Below are 24,663 nucleotides of genomic sequence, written 5' to 3'. Positions count from 1 at the left end.
GCTGCTAAATGTAGTTCAAGTGTGATGACATTGCTTTTTGCTCTTGAGAGTTTGGAGTTTTTCTATAAACAAAAATCTGAATTCCCATCAAGGAGAAAATATCTGTTCAGAGAAAAGCTGGCAAGCTTGCTGCAATGTACTACAGACAGATGAGGCTTTGTTGTGTTACAAGGCAATTTGCCTGAGGGGAAGGCTCTGCCAGCTGTAATCTCAGCTAAAATAACTTATTCTGCCTGAACTGTTCCCCAGATATGGCTTCACTTGCATGAAACTTATTATAGTCTGTAAAGAAGACTCAGTAGCATCACTGGTGAGTGCTGTAGATACAGAAAGTAATGAAGAGAAGTGACTGCTTCACTGGAGTGTGCAGGAGCCAGGGCTCAGTCCCAGGGCAGGCATCCCACCTGTGTTTTGGAGCAAGGAAGAGCTGATGTCCATGCCTAATGGTCAGCCCTCATGGCTGGAGGCATTGTGTGCCTCTCTGAAGCCTTTTCTAGTTGTGGTGTTCAAATGGCTTCTGGCTGGTTTATAACATAGCAGATCACTTGAGAATGTATTGCTGCCTTCCAGAGCTTATAGAATAGAGACTTCTAATCAGCTGAGGCCATTAAACATAAAAAGCCTTGTGAGTCAAATATCGTTTCAGCAGCATATGTGTTTGTAACACCATTTCAGTAAACTCAAAGCTTTGTGAGGTCTTTCCTTAAAAAGGTGGGATGGTGAAGATCAGGGTTTGTTCAATAAGAGATGATGCTCCATATGAACTGTAGAGTCAGTCCTTGCACTCTGCTCTTCAGCCCTCATGAATAGACACCTTCTGTAAGGTACGAGCTACTTTTGTGCCAGGATTTGATGAGTTAAATCACAGCCTGATGCTGCAGTGGTAGAATTCAGGTACTGCAAAAGTCACATGAGAAGCAGCTTGGTGGAGAGATTGTTTTCCATCTCCAGGTTGATGTACAGACGTCCCATTTCAGCAGGTAGTGAACAAAAGACCCATTTCATGTGTTATGGAGGTGGTCCTAGGGAGAATTTTAATTCCTGAGATTCAAATGGAAGGACCTCAGTACTCTAGTATAGAGAGATCTCTGTAGACATAAGCAGCTACATGCACTCCTGTCACTGAAAATGTTCTACTTCAGTGCTTTTGCCACCTCTGTTTCCTTCCATGTATCATGTCAAAACAGTCAGTCCAAACTGAACAAGAGGGATGTCTTGTGATAGACTCCTATTCCCACAAACTTAAGGGTGATCAGGAATTGGCAACAGATTTTTCTGTCTCCCAGACTGGATAAGATATTAAATAGTGAAAATTTCAACATTTTGTACTAGTTTTTGAGTCACCCTCAGGGCTACACAAGTATTTTCCTGAATTTTGTGTAATACCAGTAGCATCACTGCCTTGCATGCAGCTCATGTGTTCTGTAAATGGAATCAAAATGACAGAGCAAGTAAATGTATAACTGGATTATAGCAGATTAGTGGCCCAGTGTTTGTAATTTCATCTCACTTCTTACTTTAGCGTTTCTCATGGTGACACTTCTGCAGTGTCATGTTCCTACACATGGGTCATGCTATAAATAGTCATGAATACAACATGAGTGGAGTGTAATTTAGTACAATGAAATGAGGGCAACACTTTCCAGCCAGTTACTGATGTTATAAAAGTCTGTTTGCCACAAATAGAAGAGAGAGAGTGAACTAACCTGGCAGTGTTTCAGATTTAGTGTGTAGTGAGAGGAGTTGTGATCCTGTGAGATGCTGGCTGCTTTGAACTTACAGTAGCCTTTGGTACACTGCACATCCTAGGAACTACTTGGAACTGCAGCATCAGCCACTTTGCTTGTAAATTCAGTGAGCTGGAAAATGTGAAGTCACTACGTGCTTCTAAATGTTTCCTAATAAAAATTTTTTACCTTCTCATTAAAAGTTTTTAAATGCAACTTTGTGATCTCTTTATTGGCTGTATTCCGTGTTTCCAAATTATACTGAAGAATGCTAGGAATACATTTTTATAATACTTTTTTTAAAATTACTGTTCTGCTTGAAGTCTTGTGCAATTAGGAAGGAGACGATGAAGTAAGTCATTACTATAATTTCTCCATTTGAAGCCTCAGTACCTAGTGACACTACAGCACAGTGTTAAATGTCTTTTCTAGAATCCAGGCCTTATGATGTGTACCTTAATTTACATCACACATCCTGCAAATACAACCTTGTCATCACTTCACTCCTTAAATATAACAGTAGTACAGAAGTTGGACACTGCTTTTCTCTCTCTGAAAGTGTATAACTTTGTGTTCGTCAGCCTCACTTCTGAAGCAGGTCTTATAGGGATAAGTGTCAGTTCAGCTGGAGGTGGTCTGAGGGTGAATTCACTGGGATTTCAGTACCAGTTCAGTAGTTCTGATAGTCCTTGTCTCCAAGCTTAGCACAATGCGTCCCACCAAGAAAGCCTCAACTCTACGTAAAGGAGAGCACATACTAATTTTTCTACACCAAGGAAGAAAACTGGCGGTGGAGTGTGCTGCTCAGGAGTCTCATAACTGAGGCCAGTGAATGCTGAGTCTCAGGCTCAAGTTATAAGTTACAAGGATCTTTGGTATAACTTTGGTGAGAAAAAAAAAGACCGTCTTGAGGAATTTTCACTGAAGTTCAGGAGATGTATCAAAGTCCGCATGAGCAGAGTTTAATATGCTCCTGTGGATCATGTGCATTGCAGCAAACTTCATCCTCTTTCCTCCCAAAATGGAGAATGGTCTGTATTTTATGCATAGAGTACAATATCTGTAAAAGTGAATACTGAAATAACTTGGAACAAGCTGTAGCAAGGGCATTGCTTCTCAGCCCAAAATATGTATCTGTGACAATGAAGAAAATAAGCATCAGTTACTCCTTCATTTTTCACCCCCCTGACAAATTCTCTCAGTAACAGTTTTACTTCTCTGTTTCAGGAAGACCAGGATGGCTAAAAAACCAGAGCTGGCTGATGATAAAGGGTGGGAAAGTTCTTGGGCCATCCTGTATAAACAACAGCTTAAAGCAGAATTTTCTTGATAGATTAATTCCTCTATTGATGTGTTTTGGTTTGGTTTTTTTTAATCTTGCTGCTTCCTAGAAAGCTCTAGATGTCAATCCTAACCGAGTTGGCCTGTGCCTTGACTTATTTGTGTACTGTGTCATAATTTTTAACCCTCAACTACCAAGTTTTCTCTTAGTCAAACTTGGCTACTGCTCCTCTTACGTAGCTCTGCAAGCACAGTAACCTTTCTGTCACCTCTGTCCTCTATCTACATATGCTGGAGATAATAGTACATATTAGCATATCCTTCTTGCTCTTCAGCGGCACAGGTCAAGATCACTTAACCTTTCCACTCGGAGTTTGGGAATTAGCACGTTTATTATGACGTTTTCACAAGGGTTTGATTTGCCTTAATTAGGCAGAGTTTGCTCATCTGTGCAAGGCCTTAAAAAGAGGAGCATTGTTGAATTACTCAATTGGTAAACACAGACTAATTATATTTAGAAGGGACTCCTGTACAACTTCCTATCAGGTGTATATACATATTCATGAGACCACCCTGACGGGTTCCCATTTTTCTTGGGCTTTGTGAAAATAAGGGCCTTTCTCTTCATCTTCCTCTTTCTTTGTCAAGATGTCTAATACTTCTTGATTCCAAATGCTGCTTTTTCTGCTGTCCTGTCTTTTAAGTCTACTCCCTGAGATACTGCCATAAGCTGGTAATAAATCTGAGATAATAAATCTGAGGATAAATGTAAAATTCTGTATAGAGCTAGTGATGATGTTTTAAATAATTAGCTTAGGTTAACATGCAAGAGACTAGAAAACTTAGATAGGGCCAGAGTTCTTGCTTTGAATAATAACTCAACAATTGTGTAGACGTAAACATCACATTTTCTTTTTTTGCACATTGATTTTGAGTAAATGAAATCAGAATGACATTAAAAGAGTCAGTGAACAATTTTGTTTATCTCATTCGGTAAATTGAAATCACAATGAATTGGAAAGGAATAATTACAGTCAGTTCATATTTTAGGCACAATAAAGCAGTTATTTATTGTGGAGTTCAGTAGACTGGGAAGTTATTGAAGTTGCCATAAATACTGAGTGCTGAATTCTTGATTTACTTGCATGTATGTACATCTGATACTCCTCAAATGTCAGATTACCATATGCTGCTGCGCATAAATAGCGATCTGCAATTTATACAGCACAAGTCACAGACACAGCAATTGGGACCTCAGACGGCAGGGCTGCATTTCAGAGGGTGGCTAATGCCCTCTGAATGCTTTTGCAGTCATAAGTACCATCTGTTTTGACACAGTCTGGGGCTGCTTCACACTGGTGGTCAGGAATCCATGTAACTTAGTGCAGTTGGGCTTGAGCCAGTTACATTTTTCTAGTAGAAGAAAGCTGCCAGTGGCCATGTCTCTTTCCCAGCTTAACTCCCCAATTTCCCATAAACAAAATTTTAATCCTTGTGGTTCTGAATAAGCACTACATGCTTGCTCAGTGCATTGCTGTGTGTGTATTGTGTGTATTTGTAACAAGAGGGGACTGCTCGCTGTCACTCCAGGGCTCTCATAACGTGACGTGTTTATTATGAAAAACCTCGGTTTATGTATCTTTGTTGGAGAGATGCTGGATAAGTTAGATTGAGCTGCTGTCATGGGTTTCTGCTCCGGAGGCCTATGCTTCTTTTCTTTCAGCCTCTCCACAGTGTTCCTCTCACCCAGGTCCCAAAGGTGATTCGTTGGGCAATTGGCTTTGGCCAGCTCTTTGCTGAATGCATTCCTTTGTGTGTACGTGTAGTGGCAACACTATGGGTTTGTAAGAAATGCAAAACTGAGGATTAAGTGAAGTTTTCTACCCTTCCTTCAAAAAGCCCTGGAGACCAGCTTTGTTTTTCTCAGTTTGGCCATGTGTCAGAAGGGAGGAGGGATGCAACCCTAGAAACGAGGTATTTGCCCTCAAAACATGAGAGTGCTTGCCAGGATACTAGCAGGTGCTTTTGGAGGAATCTCATTCCTGGAAAAGAAAATAAACTTTGAAAACTAAGGTAAATGGATCTGAGCTGATCAGGATCAGGTGTTGCATGACAGCCTTTAGTTGCACTTTGCACCGTTCTACTGATGTTCTGTAATCCATGGGTATCCTACAGATGGATGCAGGCAGGGCTCCTAGGCTGCAAAAGCATGAGTCTGGGAGTAAACACATCTCATTTGTAAAGTCAGGAAAACTGTTACTGCCTCAGTGTAATTCTCCTACGGGATTGAAAAGAGCTCACCAACCTCACCCTGGAGTGAGCAGTGACATGGTAACTTGCTAAGCAGTTTTTTTAGATGAAGATTATGTTCTCTTGTCTGTTGGCTGCATTTTTTGTTGCTGTTTCATTATCACTCACGTACTGGTAGTTCAGCTGATAGAGGGATGTGTCTACTGTTCTGACACATGACTCATCAGCTGGGACACCAAGTGGGCACTTGCAGGTATCTCATGGACGGTCCATAGCAAACTGGGCTGAACCAAGCTGAGTTGGGATTGGCTTTACCAATTGGGTTTTGGGTTTGTTTTCTTATTTTTAATCGAGGCCTCTTCTTGTGCTGTGTACAACTCTGTCCTATAATTTGCAGGTTTATCTTTTCCAAATTATCAGGAAAGACTATGTTTTCAAAAACTGAATTTATTTTAGGAAGGATATTTGTACTATTCTAAATTACACTGATTTAATGCTTCATTAGCATCTGGAGAGAGACTATTAACAAGAGCGTGTAGAGACAGGACAGGCGGAAATGGCTTCGAAGTGAAAAAAGAGTATGTTTAAATTACACATGGGGAAGAAATTCTTTACTGTGAGGGTGGTGAGGCAATGGAACAGGTTGCCCAGAGAAGCTGTTGATGTCCCATCCCTGGAAGTGTTCCCAGCCAGGCTGGGTGGAGCTCTGAGCAATCTGGTCTAGCAGAAGTCATCCCTCCCACAGCAGGAGGATTGGATCTAGATGATCTTTAAGTCTCTTTGAACCCATCACCATTCTATGATTCTGTGATCTAAACTTGAGTGATAAGAGAGAAGCACAATTTCATGGCTTTAAATCTCTCATTACCATATATTCTTCTGTTTAGCATACTGCTTACCATTTGTTTCTCCAATTTTGAAGGTCAAATCCTGGATCCCCTGTTAATTTGAAAGTCAGTAATTTCTGAGAGTCGCATGCTTTTAAAATGCCAACAGTTGATTATGAAAAACAATGTTCTTTTACACAAATAATATGTTTATGGTGAATATGCTGGAAACAGCCGTTCTTGGGGGAATTATTTGCCTACTGCAGCATTTGCTACCAACTGGATGGAAGTCCTCTTGATTACACAACAAAGTGACTATATTGTCACCTTTTCCCAGAGGCAAACATTCCTCTGTTTTGTACATTATTTTCGGTTTAGAGTTACACGCATCTGCCAGAACTACGCTTCAGGTTCTGCAGGTCCCTGTGGTTTTGATCCACATGAACTGGGGATTCTCTCCCATAAATTTATTCCAGCAACTTGTCTTGAAGTTCTGTAGTAATCTAAACTGGTACATCTTTTATTCCAAATTCTCCTATTTTTAAAAGGTGAAATAGTGGAACAGCTACAATTGTCTGGAGCAGCTGACTGGATTTCTGCATTTTGAAGTTGGGAGGCATTAAGCAGTTGTTCCAGTTTTCTATATAGACTGCAAAGATACATTTACATCGACAAAAACTTAATGGTTATCACTCAAAAACAGAGTAGGATCTGTTTCTCCCATCTCTGTTATTCTAAGTGACTGGCCATGCATGTGTAGCTTGAGAGCCACTATAAAGCAGTGTGCACTCATCTTCTCTACATTAGTGTAAACTTGGTATTAAATGAAAGATAAAGAGCAATAGATTTTAAAAGTAGAACACAGTAATGTAAATGTTGTCCAGTCAGGTGGAAAAATGTTTTATCTCAACAAAATTTTTACCTCGGAGCATGTTAGAGTAACTCAAAGAAAAGGCAGGATATAGTTGTAAGCCTGTTTCACTGAAACAAGTCATTCTCTGGATAAATTGGGAAGGGTTTTTGTATTCACCAGGATGGGGTTCATGGGTTAATTAAGACTGTCAAATTTAGGAGGAGAAGAGAGAGAGATGATGGCAGGCTTTTTTAGTATGATTTGATATTAAGCAAACTTGCTATCTTTTTGTTGTCTTATTTAAACCTTTATAACGAAGTATGTTGAAGACGCTTATTTATAAGCATCTTGTAAAATGCTTATTTTCATTTTAACTACATTTGGTTTGCACATTTCTGAGCAATGCATTGAACAGCATGGATCCCAATAGGTGTGATAATCCTGAAAATGGGGGACGATGAAATGCAGCGTGTCCAGTCCATTGATAATCCAGCCCTGAAAATCCAGCAGGGCACAGGATGCCTCTCCTCAAAGTGGTATGGAATAGGTTGGGAGATAATAACTCATGATTTGGAGGAGGTAGACAGGGGCTTCTTCTGTCTGGTGGATTTATCTACATTAGCAATTTTGCTCAAGCCCAAAGCTCACTTGTGAAATGCCTCTCCTTCATACTTTGTTTTAGTAACCACCACAAGGTATATGAACCCAGTTACACTCAGGCAAAACTAAAGCCAAAAAATATGTTCTGGCAGTACACCTAAAGCACCAAAGGCAACCCCTACTGAGCATTCAGGGTTGGGGATTAAATTAAATATTGGCAAAACAATAACACCCCTTTCCCAGGCCTGTGGATGTTGGGTTTTCAGCAATATTAGTTTTGCTTCACAAAACTCCTCTTTCTGGGCTGCACTCCTTGCTAATGTAAATATAAACTAGCTCAGCTGGAGGAGCTCCCTGGCATACCATAAAGAGTTGTGAGAGCATCTGACCTGAAGGATTTAAGGAGAGCTAGTACTTAAGCATGTGTGGAATTCATTTTGGGATACGTATTTACTGAACATGGAAAAAATGCACCTTCTAATCCATCTCTATGTAATTCCTAACAATGATGCACTGTGAAACCCTTTACTCAGAGCTGATGGGCTAGTATCATCAGTGGTACTGAAGGCAAAATTAAGATGCTTTAACTTCCTAAACTAATTGTGAATCACTTTTTTACTTTTCCTTCCCCTCAGTCTTTGTATTTTTAGCTCTGTTCAAAAATATGGGGATAAAATTAATTCCTGCCAAGTGGCAGGGGACAAAGTCAGTAGGGGGGAAATTAGTTCCAGCTTTCAACAAATACATTGTAAGGAAGAATTACTTGCTTAATAAAACTATAATGATTACTTCACTTGCAATGCTGTTTGACTTTAAGCATCTATTGTGAGTATGCCAGGAATGCAAGATCAGGTCTCCAAGTATATGTAGAGGAGTTTATAAGCTAAAGAAAACTGGAGCTCAACATCACAGGGAAGTTACACCAGTATAATCCAAGGTGTAAAGTGTCACACAGAAACTACTATGAAATGGCTTCAGATTGAAGTTAACATATCCCTGTTCCACAATGCCTCTAGCCTTATACAATAGGTACAGTTTCTTATGACATTCTAAGGGAGGTTTTTAAAAACCATGAAAGGTTATTTCAAGTTCTGTGGAACTGTTCCTTCCAAGACCATGTGGATGCGATTACTCTGTGAGCTCCAAGGTTGCTCATTCTTACACTGACAAATTGAGCTTTGCCACAGGACTTTGCTCTCAAAATGAGAATTGCATGACCAGCAGCATCACACAGGATTAAGAAATTAGTTTTCACCTTTGCCAAAGTGTTTTTGTTCCTTTGACCTCAGTTTTCAATTTAATTTTCTGTTTGGCAAAAATAAGAGGTCTGGTGAGAGGGAAGCAGTAGCTATAACCCATCGCAGGTTTATTAGGACTTTCACATGTATGTATTGGAAACAAGCCGCAGTAAATGAAATCATGATAAGGTGGCCACTGGAGGGGAATAGTATTTTGTGTAGTTATCACTCTGAGCATTTGTCAACTGTGATGATGTTTCAGGAGGAACCCTTTAGGAATCACAGAATATCTTATTTGGAAGGGACCCACAAGGATCATCAAGTCCAACTCTTAAGTGAATGGCCCACACAGGGATTAAATCCACAACCTTGGTGTTACCAGCGCCATGCTCTGACCAACTGAGCTGATCTCATCTGGGATGCCTTACAATATTTGCTAATAGGTTGCCAGACTTTCCATTTCTCTCTAGGAACCACCTGTTTGAAGTGAATTGAGACACAAAATTACCAATATAGAGAGAAATGGGTTAAAATTCACGACATTGGAGCTGCAGTATATTTGGAAAACTGAAAACTAACACAATTTGAGAAGCTTGCTTAGTACTCAAAATACTCTTGAAAAAGTAGATTAAGGAGAGAGAAAACATAGCATTCTCTAAGGATACAGGTGTAGGGAAGATGAATGGATTCTATAAACACTGAGGAAAAAAATAAATGTCCAGGTACTGTATGGCACATGGGAATCCGGGCAATATATTGAGTCACATAGTGAAAATACATCAGCCTTCTGAGACTGTTGATATCTGGAAGGTTGAAAATGTGGTTTCCATGAAATATGGGTGCACAGGACTCTACTTTCACCACTGCTGGTGAGGTTGGGTGGTGTTTGGAGCATTGTGCTTTAAGAGAAAAACACAGAGTGGAGAAAATGTAAAGGAAAAGATAGAAGAAACTGGGAATATTAGTAACATGACTAATAAAAAGAAAGGCAAATGCATGTAAGAAATCCTTACAGGGAGAGTGAAGACCTCATTTTTCACAAGCATGAGAAGAGGGGGCAAGAAATAGCTCCTTATGCGAGCCAAATAAGAGGAAAAACTTAGAAACTTGATACAGTGACAAGACTGGAACAGGCACCTCAGTGAGCTGAGTAATAGCTGCCCCTAGCAGTTAAAAACAGGGCAGACATGCACATCAGAGGTAGTTTAAGTGTACTTAGTGTTCTTGGAGAGAGATGAGAGAGCTCGTCCAACTTTATTTCTCATTCTGTATGTTCTTCATTGTAAAAGGCTACAAAATCATGTAGGTATCTCCACTGGGCAACCCTTTCCTTCTGGCATTCTTGACTGCTGCAGCCCCACACAAGTTTGCATGTGAGTTTTGTTCCAGCTGCCTTTTTGCTATCTCAGACTCTCCAGTTCCTCCCAGCCTCCTGGGACTGGGAGGAACCGAGGTCAGTAGGGTAACTCATCCTGAGAGAAATGCCTGAGGATGTTTGCGATGTGGAAGACGTTCTTTATTTTTTTGTAGGTATCACTTTTTCTGGAACTTTGTCCATACCCAGGGCCTTGGAAAGAAAATGGCTGTGTTGTACCCTGCTGTCCTAGCTAACTCCTTTTCCTACTCTCCTCTAAGGGCACACAGCCATATTTGAAATCTGTCTGTCAAATTTACAAGTCTCTTCTTGAATCAGCCCATATTGTACCCCCTGTAGAAGCCTCTGTAGAAGCCTTTGCACCATTGACTGTAGCTGCTACAACCATTAAGTTCCCACTTTTCCCAGTCTCTGTAAAAGGAGTACTTACTTGGCATGCCTGAAGTTGATGGTATTGTGGTAAAAATGTGAAGTCTGTACCCACACTGCAGTTAGTAAAATATGTAATATCTATGCAACACTTACTGAAGAGACGCTAAGTCAGTGACGTTTTGGCACTCTGTAAATGCTTCTTGCACACATTACTCTGCATCTAATGTTTACAAACATGACAAATGCTTTTTATTTTTCTCAGGTATACTGACTTTTCAGAGCTTGAACACAGTATGGTTTATTTCTTGCCTTAGTTTTGCTAAAAATGCCAGTGGTGACAGCAGACCAACATGGAGGATCCTTTTTAGTTGTCAGATAAGAATCTGAAGTTTGATTGATTTTTGCAAAATTTTCATTTTAATTTTCTTAGCTTGAAGAGCTCAGTATACTATTCACTTAAAAAAAAAAAACCTCATTCACATTACCACAGTGAAAGGTGTGGATGAATGGAGTCATGCCTCAAGCATGGAAAGTGGTTCAATCTTAAAAAGTCCATGCTGGGATCTGGACATTGAGTGTCCTGTGTTAGTGTGCATTGCTGGAGTAATGGAAATACAACACTGTTTTCTCTCTCTGGTTCTGAAATCAGAGACTGCATATTATTGTCAATGCCAGAAAGAATGGAGACTAGATCTTGGCTTAAATCTTATATATTTAAAGGCTTTTTGTTCCCAGATGTATGTATTAATTGGGAAACAAACTGGGGAGAAAGAATCCTTTGAAATAAACCAGATTTCTAATGGAATAAGAAAACTCCCTCTAGTGCATTTTCTCCCTCTGTGTCAGCTTTTATGGTTCTGTTTCTGGCACGCATCTTTTGAGATTTCTTTAAAGATTGTTAAGAAATTTTGTCTTACATCAACAAACAACTTTCAGAGCTTGATCAAAGCTTTAATAAAAGGCATCTTGCACAGAAGATTGGAGGCAAAGGGGCAAAAGAGGTTGTAGGGAGGGAAGTGCAGGACTGCTTTCTAATTTGCTTTTACTTTCTAAAATCAGCAAAATTAAAGTTGCATTTCAGGCTTGTAAACAATTGAGTTTACAAGAGAAATGCTTGTATAGGGCATGTGTATGTGTAAAGATGTGTTTTGAGAACTGTAATCAGCAGCTTCATTTGTACTTGCAAGGTTGTGTTTACTAATGTTTCACCATCATTAAGTTGCTCTTTCTCAGACTGCCCCAGCCTGCTGGCTAGCGCTCAGTACCTGGCGAAGAACAAAATTCGAAAGAAACTCCTAGAGGTTGAGATAGTGCTATAGGAAGCCCCTCCCAACATTAGAAAAGTCTGGAAAATGTACAGTAGAACAAGTGTTTTGCTGAAGTTTTAAATGCTAACAAAAAGCTTTCCAAGTTTTTCCTGGCTTCTGGACTCACCTGCTATTTTTTTTCTCGTTTCCCCTTAGGGGTGTACAGCAAACAGTAAGCAGGAATACCTCTGTATGGAGTTCAGCTGAGCTACCAGAAAAATTCCTGTCTGAGAGCCTATTGCATTACAGGCTCAGCAGACCAGTAATGTGCTCACGACTCCCTTTTTTAAACACAATGACAACACTACAGTCTTTTTCCACAATACTTTGTGGTGGGGAGGCACGGTGCATGTGTATGTAAGTATATGTGTCTGTCTGGAAGTCCATGCCCCAAGGATGGAGGGAGCAAGTTTCACGTGATGTAGCTTCAGGACTGAAGGGAAAGGAAATACAGGATGCACATCTGGAACTGCTACACTAATGAGAGAATTAAGCGAGCACAAAGAAAGCACGGAGCATACACATAAAACAGAAGGTCAGGCCTTTTTAAACTCAAGGTCTAAGTTAAAAAACACATATTAGTAATTCATTATGCACATGGAATGCCTAAGGTATTGATTATTCACAGTGCCCAGGAGTGATGAAGGAATGCCACTTCTGATCCAAAAGGAGTGGAGATTAGCCGTATTAGCTTGGTGTATTGCTCACCAGGGGAAGGGGAGGAGAATCATGGAGTATGAAAAGCTTTTCTATGCTAAAGTAGAAATGGAAACTAAGGAAGACTGTAACCCTACAGAAATTTTAAGGTGTTTTCAACAATAATTGACTAAAAATGTATGTTCTCCAAATATGCTATGTCTTACAGAAGGTACTCATTCCCACAGGACTAAAAATTGTTTAAAGCAGATGTTATATAATTTCAACTTTTTGCTTTTGATTTTAATTCTCTTTCGTGGAATAGAAATAAGTGTTTGTTCTGGTTTTTTATTTATATCATTTTGTTTTCCTTTTTGTTCTGGTTTGTGTAAAACAAACAAACAACAATCAACCAACCAAAAGCCCAAAGGGAATGAAGAAGTAAAAAAAAGGAAAGGAACTGACAATATCAAATACATGTAATAGTAAAAGATGCATCCAGCACTTGGAAAAAAGTGTATGTTCTTTTATATTAGAAACATTCTTGTATTAAAATCTCAAAAAAAAGAGGAAAAAGTAAAGGCTCTGGGTTTGCCACAACTTCTGCACATGTTTGACTTCAGGCACTGTCCCTGGTTTTGGTGATAATGTGAGGGTGGTCAAACATATGGTAAGTCCTTGCGAAAATTAATCTCGGGGACTGTTGCCTAAGAGCCTGTGGAGTCAGTGCTTGTCTGCAGGAGCCTGGCTGCTGCTGGTGTTGTGGGTTTTTTCTCTCCAGCTGTAAATCTCATTTATGAAATACCAGCATATACCAGACACTTACCAAATAACACTCCTCGATGCAATTATTTGCAATAGCTGCCAGGGGGGGTGTTAGGAGGTGTCAAAGGGAGCAGGGTGTCTGCAAAACCCACTCAGCATGAAGATACTGTTCTTGCTCATAAATACACAAATCCCTGTGTTAGGACCACATAGCCATAGCACGGACTCAGAAGCCTTGGGGAAAATGTTCTTTGCTTTCATTTGCTGAAATAGTGAGTTTCTAAGTAAAACAAGATGCAGAAAAGGAAGACGGAAGGAGCTGGGTACTATAGGTTTTTCCTCCATGGTGTGAGAAGATGGTTTTGATCTCTCTGCAGCTCAACTGGGTGATCTTGAGCAAGCCATCAGACTTTGTTTATTGGGTTCTTCAGCTAAACATTTGTGCCTCTCTCTCTTGCAGACACACTGGGAAAATACAGGCCTGTGGTTGCTATTTTGTAGGTTGTGAGACCAGAGCAGGCCTGTGCTGGGCTGAGTAAAAGCTTGACAGGGATGTTTATGTGTAACGATCAAATTCATCAAAAATGTACTTAATTAAAAAACTCTGCCCAAATCCAGGTTTGGGCATGTTTGTTGAATGCATTTCTGGCTGTATCTTGCTTAGCCCTAATTTGTGCTGTCACAATCACAGAGCTGTAGAGTCAGTGTTACTTAAGGGGCTGCCTTTGTACACTTCCCTGAAACGCCTGAACATTGGTGTGACGGCAGGAGATGCGATGGGGAGAAAAGCTTGGTGTGCTAAAAACACCGTCTGTGAAACTTGTTATTCTTCTGCTGGTCACTAAATTGTGGTTACTGTATCCATTTCTGGGTGGTGCCTTCTTTTATGAAGGATTTCTATTGAGATCAGTACAGAGATGGAGGGTGTGTGCTCAGCAGCAGGATGCCTCTCTCATACACTGGTTGTGTCTTGTGTAGCATACTACTAAAATATCCTCAAAGTCTCTAAATGAATTGCCCATGGCATTTGCTTGACTGTCAAAGTTGTATCTTCGTTTTCTTCCAGTCTTTCACTTGGTTTGCTTGGAGAAACTGGGAGAGGGAGTGGAAATTACTTGTAGGCAATGTCAGCACAAAGGGAAAACAGTTGAAATAATCTTACAGCAAAGGTAACCTTTCCTAGTAGCAAAATATCTCAATTATCTCAATTTTTGTGCCTGATTTTTGGCACTAAAATGAACTAAAGAAGGTAAAGAAGTAGCAAATTGTTTTGGGGAGGGGAGTTGAGTTGACTGCGTCCAGTGTGACAAATATTCCTAGCAATAAGTGTGTAAATATTGTGTAACAATTCAACAAGTTTCCAGGCATGCTGTTTCTTTGTCACTTACTTTTCTGGGCTTTTCGTTTTCCAATCCAACTGAAGTTCACTTTAGTCCATTGAAAAGGAGTGTTTTCTGTGTGCATATGAAGAACTAGTCACTGGGCTCTTCATTGAACTTCTGAGTTCCAGTTTGCATGATTGAAAAATTAATTTCCCTAATGACACAATGAAAATAAGTGTATGGATTTGTGCTTTTCTCATACGCTCAGATCTGGTGAAGGAAGCAGAATTTGCCTTGTGAGCTTTTTTGGCCTCCTGCTGAATGGCTGAAGGAGCTGAGAGGTGAAGGACCACAGTATTCTCTTCCCCTAAGAGCCCACAGCTGTGCCAAGGTTATGGACAGTTGCTCTCTGGCAAAAAAAAAAAGCCCGTGACTCAAAAATACTAATTTCTTGCAGTGTTTAATTAAGAGTATAAAGAATTTAAATCCTTGGATTTAAAAAAACCCTTCCTCTGCTCTCTCCTCTTCAGGGCTCAGAACTGCATTGTCTCCTTTGCTCACATGGCTTTTGAAATAGATTTTCTCACTCGCACTGGTAAAAGTGACTGCTTAACCCCCAACAAACCCCAAACAAATGGGCTAGCAGGGTGCTGTGCTGTGCAGAAACCTTTGTGTCTGTCCAGTGCTTATTGAAATCCTGTGTTCTCTCTTCCAGATTCCGACCTGAGCATGCGAACGCTCAGCACACCCAGTCCAGCATTAATATTTCCACCAAATTCCCCTGGGTTTCAAAATGGCAGAGGGTCGTCAACATCTTCATCCTCAGTCACTGGGGAAACTGTTGCCATGGTCCACTCGCCACCTCCAACCCGCCTCACCCATCCTCTCATCCGGCTGGCATCCAAGCACCAGAAGGAGCAGGCCAACATAGACCGGCTGCCCGACCACTCCATGATCCAGATCTTCTCCTTCCTGCCCACCAACCAGCTGTGCCGCTGTGCCCGCGTGTGCCGCCGCTGGTACAACCTGGCCTGGGACCCGCGGCTGTGGAGGACTATTCGCCTGACTGGAGAGACAATCAACGTGGACAGGGCTCTCAAAGTGCTGACCCGGAGGCTTTGTCAGGATACTCCCAACGTCTGTCTCATGTTGGAGACGGTAATTGTTAGTGGCTGCAGGCGGCTCACAGACAGAGGACTCTACACCATTGCCCAGTGCTGTCCAGAACTGAGGAGGCTGGAGGTGTCTGGCTGTTACAACATCTCCAATGAGGCAGTCTTTGATGTCGTGTCACTGTGCCCAAACCTGGAACACCTGGATGTGTCAGGTAACAGGGAATGCTCCAATACAGATGCCTCTCATGTTTGTCATACCCCACAACTGCACACTTACCCTTTCTGTGCTGTTTTTTGAAGTAGGAATGCCTGTCTCCTAACACAGTACATGTGAGACAGGCAGCACTAGAATCTCAACGCCCCTAATGCCAGCAGCACCTCTGGAGTGGCCAGGCCTCTTCCAAAGGAGGTGAGCTAGCAGAGATGGCCTGTTGAAATGGCATGAGGAATTTTTACAGATTTTTGCACAAAGCACCCATAGAAGGGCCCACGTTGCAGTCAGTGCTACATCATGTGGTGAAGCCTAGTTACTTCAGCAAGATTTGTTTCATCTTTTTCACACACCTCTATATATATATATATAGGTAATGAATATATCTGTAACCTGGTAAGTGACTTGAGAAGCTGCTCAGAATAAGTGTAGGCTTTTTTTCTGGGTATTAATGTCAGTTGTCATCCCTAGTTAAACTTCAAGGTCCCCTTGTTTCCATTGCTATTTTAACAAGACTTAGCCAGCTTGAACTTTTCTCTTTTTTCTTCCCTATTTTTTATATTTTAAAGCTGCCGTTGCAGCTGTTTAGATCAGCAGAAATGTTTTAGACAATTTTCTTCAAGCCTGATCTGGGGAAACAAGATGTTTCCCAAGGTCAGCTGCACAGAATTTACTCTCTGCAAATAGGTTGCCACTTAATGGAAAGGATGTGGCCAAGCAGAGCACTGAAGCAAACTCGCTGTTCAACATTTGCTTTGTGATCTCATTTGTTATCAGTCTAATGCCATCATAAATCATCCGAACCAGATTTGCCATTGCAGAGGTACCAGTGGCAACAAGCTGGATGAAAATAGGGGATTAAACAACAGGGGCTAGGAAATGGTGCTATCAAGTCACTGGTACCAGATCAGCTGCTTTTTCCAGGGCTGCCTATCTGGTGCACACTGATTTGCATTCTTTTCTCTGCCTTTTGATTTTTTTAAGCTGATTTATCCAACTCTCTCACCCCATTCCTAGGATGGCAGAATGTCATGGAAGACATCAAAACAAATACCAACAAATCAGAATTATGCACTTTTTGTGATTGCTTTCTGAAAACTGTAAGGTAATAAGGAGTCTATGGAACTCCACAGGAGTCTATTCACAGTGACCTTGTATATGAATTATTTGTTGTTGGTACACACTGACATTAGTTCTGGATTGCTAATCACACATTCAGGTTGAAGCATCTCCAGTACCTGGAGAAAATGTATGTACCTGTGGGATTTAGAGCTAGAGCTTTGAAGCTCACACCCTGGCATACCTGGGGGCTTGTAGGTTGTTGAAAATGCTTTGGTCCACAGCTCTTCTTTATGGGTTTGCTATAGACCGAAGACGACTTTTTCAAAAGCAGGGAAAAGATGATACCAGGTATTGAAACAGGTTATTTTGGGGTCTATCTTCATTTGTGGTTTTCCTAAGCCTCTTACTCTCAGACCCAGAAGATAATGTCTGTCCCTAAGAGCTCATCAGTTTGGTATAAAGTATGTAGGGAACAAATAAAATACCTGTCTTCCTTGAATCTTGTCTCATCAATGAGATACAAGAGTAATTTTAATTTCTTTTTTTCATAAGCTGTTCTTTCTGTTTGGAGCATGTAAGGGAAAACTCCTGATTTTGGACATGCTCAGAAGTCAGGGTGTTTGGGTTCAGGTATAGCTTTTGCTGCATGTACTTGCATATGAATTGAGGATAATTGATCTCTAGGCTCTTGTTTTGAGTCCACTTTTTTCATTCTGATGTGGGTAATTTTGGAGGATGTTTTGGAAGAGGATTCCATTTTCCCCTGCTTCTGTCTGTAGTTATGAGGACAAGGCTTGCACCTACACACTCAAGCAATTCTGAGAACAGAAGTGGTTCACTGGTTTGGTTCCGTACTGAGCAAGAGGAGGTGGGGATGTGTGCTGGTGGGTGATGCTAGTTAATTAAATCCCAGTTCACAGTTGTACAGCTAGGTGAATTGTTTTCCCCTTGGATGGCTACTTGGCAGCAAAAACATACCAAAATCTTTAATGTCAAAACCAGATGTTTGTATTAACTTCAGGAGCTTTCCACAATGTAAGTTCTGTCACTGTCAGCATCCGCTTTGTGGGCAGGTCTGAGATATTGCTAGAAGTTGGTTGAGCTTGACTGCAAGTTATTATCTAACACACTAGCCAACATGTTCTTCAGTCTGTTTGGATGTTTCTGCTCCCTTTTAAAAATCAGTTATACTTACTTTATGGAAAATCCTGTTACAAGAGCTTTATTTTTACGTTTTGTATTATTTAGGACAGAAAATTGTTGCGGACCCAGGAACCTGTCATTTTGCTAAAAATCAGGCAGTTCTATATCAGCATGGACTCTTTTTTCTGGTGAAGCCATTTTGAATACCCTTCCCATGAAATGTTTTACAGTGTAGCCAAAGTAACTAGACAAGGCAATACTGAGCTTGTCAAAACAGTGATCACACGCTGATGTGTGCGATTCCAGCCGCGCTGCGAGGCTTCTGACACATTCACTCTCCAATTACGGTCAGTAAAGCTTCTTGGACTCTCAGCAGACAGAATGTTCTCCTTGGCCTCGTGGACGGATCATTCTCACTAAACCAGATTTAAAATTGAGTTCTGGTCAGATTATAAAATATCTAGATTGACTTCTTAATCCAGCAACCTCCTCAGCCAAATGCAACAGCAACAGCTACATCAGGTGCAGCAGAACTCTGCCTAGGTGCCAGCTTCTTCTGTGGAACTCCTTTTTTGTATTTTGTATCACCTACTTCAAAGACTACACTAGAGGAGAATTTTTTACACCATTCGTATTGTACTGCTTCTCTTTAGAAAAATCCTTTATGTTACTGAGTGTGTATATAGTACTTACCTGAAGGCAAAAGTATTTCCAGAGATTGCTCCAGAGCACAGACGGGTCTGAAACACAGTCTGAAGAGAAAATAGCATTCAGTTATAAGACGTTTGTTGAATAGAGCGTTTTACTTCAAGGTCTTGATTCTGCATGACCTGTGGGCAATTTTCCTATTTAATTTTCTGAGGCCTAAGGTAAAATTTGCATCTGTTCAACTAAATTTGAAACCCAAATTAAAGAGCCAGCATAAATTTAACTGATGAATGTAGAAATCTAGTTGCAGGTGGCAAACTGTTTCAACTCCATATCCCACGATTCTTACGTTTGTGTGAGTCCACAGGGTTATCTCAAGCGATTTTTTTTCCTTTTTGCTTTTAAGAACTGAAGCGTATTCATACCTCCCACTAAACCTCTGGATGACAACCTGTTATAGCAAGTGGTATAGCTTTGGGTCACATCATCTTGCTCTTTACTTCCACACTACAGGATTTCTGCAGGATTTCTGATACATGGAGCTCTAAGGTCATCACTTTTTATGAGTCACTTCATACTGCTTAGCCAGTGTTCCAGCAATACAGAAAAGGTCTTTTTATTTCTATGTGGGGGCACCTTTTTGGGCATAACCTGCAGAATTTCTCTGAGTAGACATTTATGGCTAAAACGGTTGGGCCTCAATCACTAATGGGTATACTCTCCCTTCTTTCTTGCAGCTGTTCCTAGCTATGCTAATGCAAAGTGCCCAGCTGAACTTGGCACAGCTTAAGAATTTCCCTAAGAAGCCTGACTGCCAGTTTGCAGCGCAGCAGAAACCACACTTTCCAAAAAAAGCTTTCACTCTCCACTGCGCACTGGGTAGAGGTTAAAAATGGGGAAAGTCTTTGAGTGTGTTTTTCCCTTTAATCGAGTTCTTTGTCTTTGCCTGCAAGGTCTGGTGTTTCTCCTCTAGTCTAGTAACATCCATTCATGGCCAGACTTTCTCATTGGACACAGTCCTTTTCTTTGTCTGCTGTGTCCCCGCATGCCCTTACCAGTCTGGTGGCTCCTACCAATTCTCCCTATTCTCCTTAGGTTATCCGAATCTCCACCCTTCTGCAAGCACACAGTTGTGCCATAGTTTTGCATCCTTCTCACATTGCAGGCTTGGGGCTGGATTCACATCTGTTCTCCAAATGCTTGGGGCAGGGGAGGGGGGGAAGGGAGCAGGGTTGTGTTTTCTATAATGAGTTTGGATGGTGAAAGAGCCTCTGATGTTGGTTTGCAAATTCAGCCAGTCAGCAGTGAGACTGACTTTGATCAAAAAACTGCATTTGTTGTCACGTAGTATCATTTTCTCTGTCACAGGGTTTATATTGCAGTAACAGATCATAGGCTGTCCCCACATAGACCAGGACCATCATTTTACATTTGGGATAAGGACAAAATCAGTCTGTTGCTTTCCCAGTGCTCACAATCTCAAAGCAACCTCGCTGACTTCACTGGAGTTTATTATTTCCTCTGGTGTGGGGACTCAGCACAGCCAGCCAAGAGTAGTCAGTCAGGATGATTCCACTCTTGCAACGTGAAGATACCTTCATCACGTCCCGCACACCATTCCACACCCAGCTTTCTGGTCCTGCTGTGAGATTTGTTTTTACTGCTTGCTTAAACTCACTGTGTTTCTCCACTTAGGCTGCTCCAAAGTAACGTGCATCAGTCTGACTCGCGAAGCCTCCATCAAGCTGTCTCCCTTGCATGGGAAGCAGATCTCCATCCGCTACTTGGACATGACAGACTGCTTTGTCCTGGAGGACGAGGGACTGCACACCATTGCCGCCCACTGCACCCAGCTGACCCACCTGTACCTGCGCCGCTGCGTCCGCATCACCGACGAGGGTCTGCGCTACCTGATGATTTACTGCACATCCGTTAAGGAACTGAGCGTGAGCGACTGCCGCTTCGTCAGCGACTTCGGCATGCGGGAGATCGCCAAGCTGGAGTCGCGCCTCCGATACCTGAGCATCGCTCACTGCGGCCGCATCACTGACGTGGGCATCCGATACATAGCCAAGTACTGCAGCAAGCTGCGCTACCTCAACGCGCGGGGCTGCGAGGGCATCACGGACCACGGCGTGGAGTACCTCGCCAAAAATTGCACAAAACTCAAATCGCTAGACATCGGCAAGTGCCCTCTGGTCTCAGACACCGGCCTGGAGTTTCTAGCCCTCAACTGCTTCAACCTGAAGCGCCTGAGCCTGAAATCCTGTGAGAGCATCACTGGGCAGGGCCTGCAGATTGTAGCTGCCAACTGTTTTGACCTGCAGATGTTGAACGTGCAGGACTGCGAAGTCTCTGTGGATGCTCTGCGATTTGTTAAACGACATTGCAAGCGCTGTATTATAGAGCACACCAACCCTGCTTTCTTCTAAAGGGACACCCCACACCTGTCATTGCAATGCAGTATTAAAAACACTGATGTATAAACACACGCTCCCATATTCAGTAATGCTGTCTTTTCTGTCGCTCACGGGAGTCAGCTTTTCTTGTACCTTGTGGGTGAGGGGGTTTTCTAGAGGACTATTTTGTTTGCTTTTTGTATGATCACTTTTTAAGGTGCCGTGGGTCTCTGTGGAGAGGCTGCCTTAACGCGAAAGCAATGAGTGCTCAGCATCCCTGATGAGGTGTCATTTCCATAAGAGCCATAATCTTGTCCCAGGCTACAGTAGCTGCCTCCAAAGGAAATAGCACGTAATCCCTCCTTTGGAAATGCTACTAAGATGTGTCAAATACATCTGAATTCTAGCTGTGCTCATGAAGCTGACTATGCAATATTGTGTCTGTGTTCCCCAACTTTTTCCAATATGGCTGATAAAGCATCCTCTTGTCTCCACGTAGTTTCTCTTTGGTAGTCATCCATTGTAACCCCTCAGGAAATACTGGGTAATGTTCTTAAACATACTCATTTGAGGCAGAGTAAGACCTGCTGGCCATTGCTGAGCACTTCTGTGGAGTGAATCTGGAGATTGTGCCCATGCATGGATTCTCTTGGGAAGCCCACGTCCAGGTCGCTACTTGCCTTCATTTATAAATTTGTCCTCTCCTGCATGTGTAGTACCACCCTCTGGTAGTAGATAGGGACTTCTGGCTCTGATAAGCAGTGACGTATTCACATGAGTGAAGGAGAACAAATGGAATATTGGTGGCCTGGCAAAAGGAAAAGCCAGCAAACCAGCCTGAGGAGGTGCTGTAATTCTGCTACAAGCTGAGATAGTACTGTAGGACAGCGGGGAGGCTCTGAGACATTGTGGAGCAGCTTGCACGGGGCAGTCCCAGTTGCTGTGCTGCACGGCTGTCACCAGAAATTCTGGCTTTGTCCCTTTGCTGTACCTTTTCAGCAGCTGTGGCACCGCTGCAGTGGATGTTCCCTGAGCAAACCAGGCACATGCATTGAGGCAAAGTCAGTATGTGCCTTAATACACTTGGAAACCTGACCCTTTTCTGTGGCCTTCCAGTTCAAAGGATAGATGGCTGATCTCAAAACTTCAAAGACATTAGCCTGATGTTAGATAACACCCCTGGGGACAGAGGGGCTTGGAGTGTTACTCACATTAGATTTCAATTTTTTGAGACTTCGGCTGTGTGTCTTTCCTTAGGCTGGAGATACAGCTGTGTTCAACAAAGAAGTAAACACCAGTGTTGCCCTGTGACACTGGGAGCTCCTGGTGCTCTCATGGTCACTCTTGCTCTTGTATGAGCAGGAGTGTTTTGGAAGTCCCCCATCTCATTGGCTCCTTCCCCAGAGTGTGTGGTTGATTCATGGTTACTTTCTTCTCAATTTTCTGGCAGCTGTTTCTCTGTATTTTCACATGCAATGCTCAATGAAAGCCAGACATGTGAGGGGTGATGATATTTTCAGGCAGGCCCCCTGTGCCTGACTGACAGGTGAATTCATACGTTCATCTCAAACGCTGTAAGTGGCTCATAAGAAGGGAAGCACTGTGTCTGGTTTCCATAAGCAGTAGTTCCATCATCTCCAGACAATACTAATAAAGTCAGTGGTATGAAGTGAAAATCAATATGCTCAAGAAAAACATGTAACTGCCAAGGAAATACTTATAACAATGCTCTCTCAAATCGCAAAACAAAAAAAATAAAATAAAAGGGCAATGGTTTGGACATGTCCCTGGAGAGGAAACTTGTCCTGCTGCTGCAAAAATTCCTGCAACTTATGTACATTCCTCCAATTTTGGATTTTTTAATATACAGGATGGCATCAGCTCTGAATTATAAATTAAATTATACTAAAGTGAAGAGGGCCATGGAAAATGAATTTTTCATTGCTACTGTTACTGGTCAGTGACTAATAGGGGGTGATACCATCCCTTGGACAGTTAATTTCATTTGGGTTTTCCTTTCCATATTTTTAAAATAAGATATTCTTCTCCAGCAAGTAATACAGTATATTTTATCTGAGCCAGCTATACTCTCTGTTTATCCTTTATCTAAAAATGGCCTCAAGCAATTTAAATGTTGAGCCCTGAGGATGGTGGGACTTTGAGCCATTTGCACTCGTGAAATATAAGGCCTCACTAGTAACATTTAATTGTTTATTGAAATAATAATAAAAAAAAAGCTACTTTTCTGGCTATGTAAAATGGAGTGAATACTGCTACATGGTTTTTTAAAGTTTTTAATGTTTAAATTGGCCTGTACTGTACAAATCTCACTATAAAGCCTTAATTTGCTACCAAGAAATAAAGCAATATATTGGTAACTGATGAGCATGCAGCATCATTTGCACTAACTGATTAACTGCTGGTGAAAAAAGAAAAGATTAAATACTTGCAGAACTTGAAAAGTAGGTAGGTGATTGAGTATATCAGCCCATTAGGTAGGTGGATGACTATATTAAAAGAGGGAAAAAATTTATTATGGATTATGACCTCGCCTATCTCTCTCTTTAAAATTTGATTTTCCTCATGTGGTTCTTCTTGACCCTGAAACATAATCAGAAGCTGGAAGTGTAAGTAAAAGAAAAAACAACATATAAAAAGCACATGTGTAAAAATTTCAGGAGGGTCTCTGCATTGGTTTAAAGGCATGTTAACATATTTAAAGGGAAAAGTAAAATGGAACGACTGAAAGGGTAGAGCCCTTACTGGAGCACTGCTGCCTTTTGAAAGCTCTAAAAATCCTACTCTGGGGGGCACTGGTGGAAAGTTAATAAAGGTAATTTTTCTAAGCCAAATGTTTTTGAGTACATAGTCTTACATGATCTGAGTTGGTACTCTGAGACTGCTACTTACTTCAAGAAAATTTGAACTTATTGATACAGCTTGCCTGATTTGGCTTTTAACCTTTTTCCTATGTCTACTTCCAAAATGACAGAACCAAAAAAGAAACTGAAATAGTGCATGTGGAGCTGAGTTTGCTGGAAAGGTTGCAATGTGTGACTGATGTGTCATATAGTTTAGGGTTAGCAAAGACTATAAATTTCCTGAGTGAAAACATAGGTAATTCTTGAACCATAAAATTCAGGCTCACGCATTGAGGCTTCTTCTGCTCTGCAACAGCATATGGTGATCTCATCGAAGAAAAGCAGCAAAGAATCACATCAGTTGGACTGGCATGTTGTTTATGTCTCTGGAATCATTTGTGTCCTCTAGAGAGGGGTCTCTTAGAAAAGGCACATCTAAACTACCATGCACTGTGATTATAGCCAAAACTCAGCATCCAGGTATTCATCCTTCCCTTGGCTTTTATAAAAAGTGGAACTGTATTTTTCCTGTTAGCAGCATGAAACTGATGAGAAGTGCAACACTTTTGCCTCTTTGAGCTGGGCTCATCTGGCTTCCTACAGAATGCAAAACAGCTTCTGTTGGATGTCTTGAACTCAGAACCGTGGTCCAGACGGAAACCTTCAGTAGT

At 41.5% G+C, this 24,663-nt stretch overlaps 1 protein-coding gene across 2 annotated transcripts in view; it reads left to right on the top strand.

Moving 5' to 3' along the window:
* The window catches only part of FBXL7 (F-box and leucine rich repeat protein 7), a 282,260-nt gene extending 258,747 nt beyond the window's left edge, over positions 1 to 23,513 (top strand). For both annotated transcript variants that reach the window (XM_032117747.1, XM_032117740.1), the window contains 2 exons: positions 15,269 to 15,880; positions 20,428 to 23,513. In XM_032117747.1, coding sequence (XP_031973638.1) covers positions 15,283 to 15,880; positions 20,428 to 21,164 — 1,335 coding nt within the window. In that variant the 5' untranslated portion in view covers positions 15,269 to 15,282 and the 3' untranslated portion in view covers positions 21,165 to 23,513. The remainder of the gene's footprint in view (positions 1 to 15,268; positions 15,881 to 20,427) is intronic.
* Positions 23,514 to 24,663: the final 1,150 nt, after the last annotated feature.

This window comes from Corvus moneduloides, chromosome 1 (assembly GCF_009650955.1).
Source record: "Corvus moneduloides isolate bCorMon1 chromosome 1, bCorMon1.pri, whole genome shotgun sequence".
NCBI classification, from domain to species: domain Eukaryota; kingdom Metazoa; phylum Chordata; class Aves; order Passeriformes; family Corvidae; genus Corvus; species Corvus moneduloides.
This window is presented reverse-complemented; position numbering and strand designations above follow the sequence as displayed.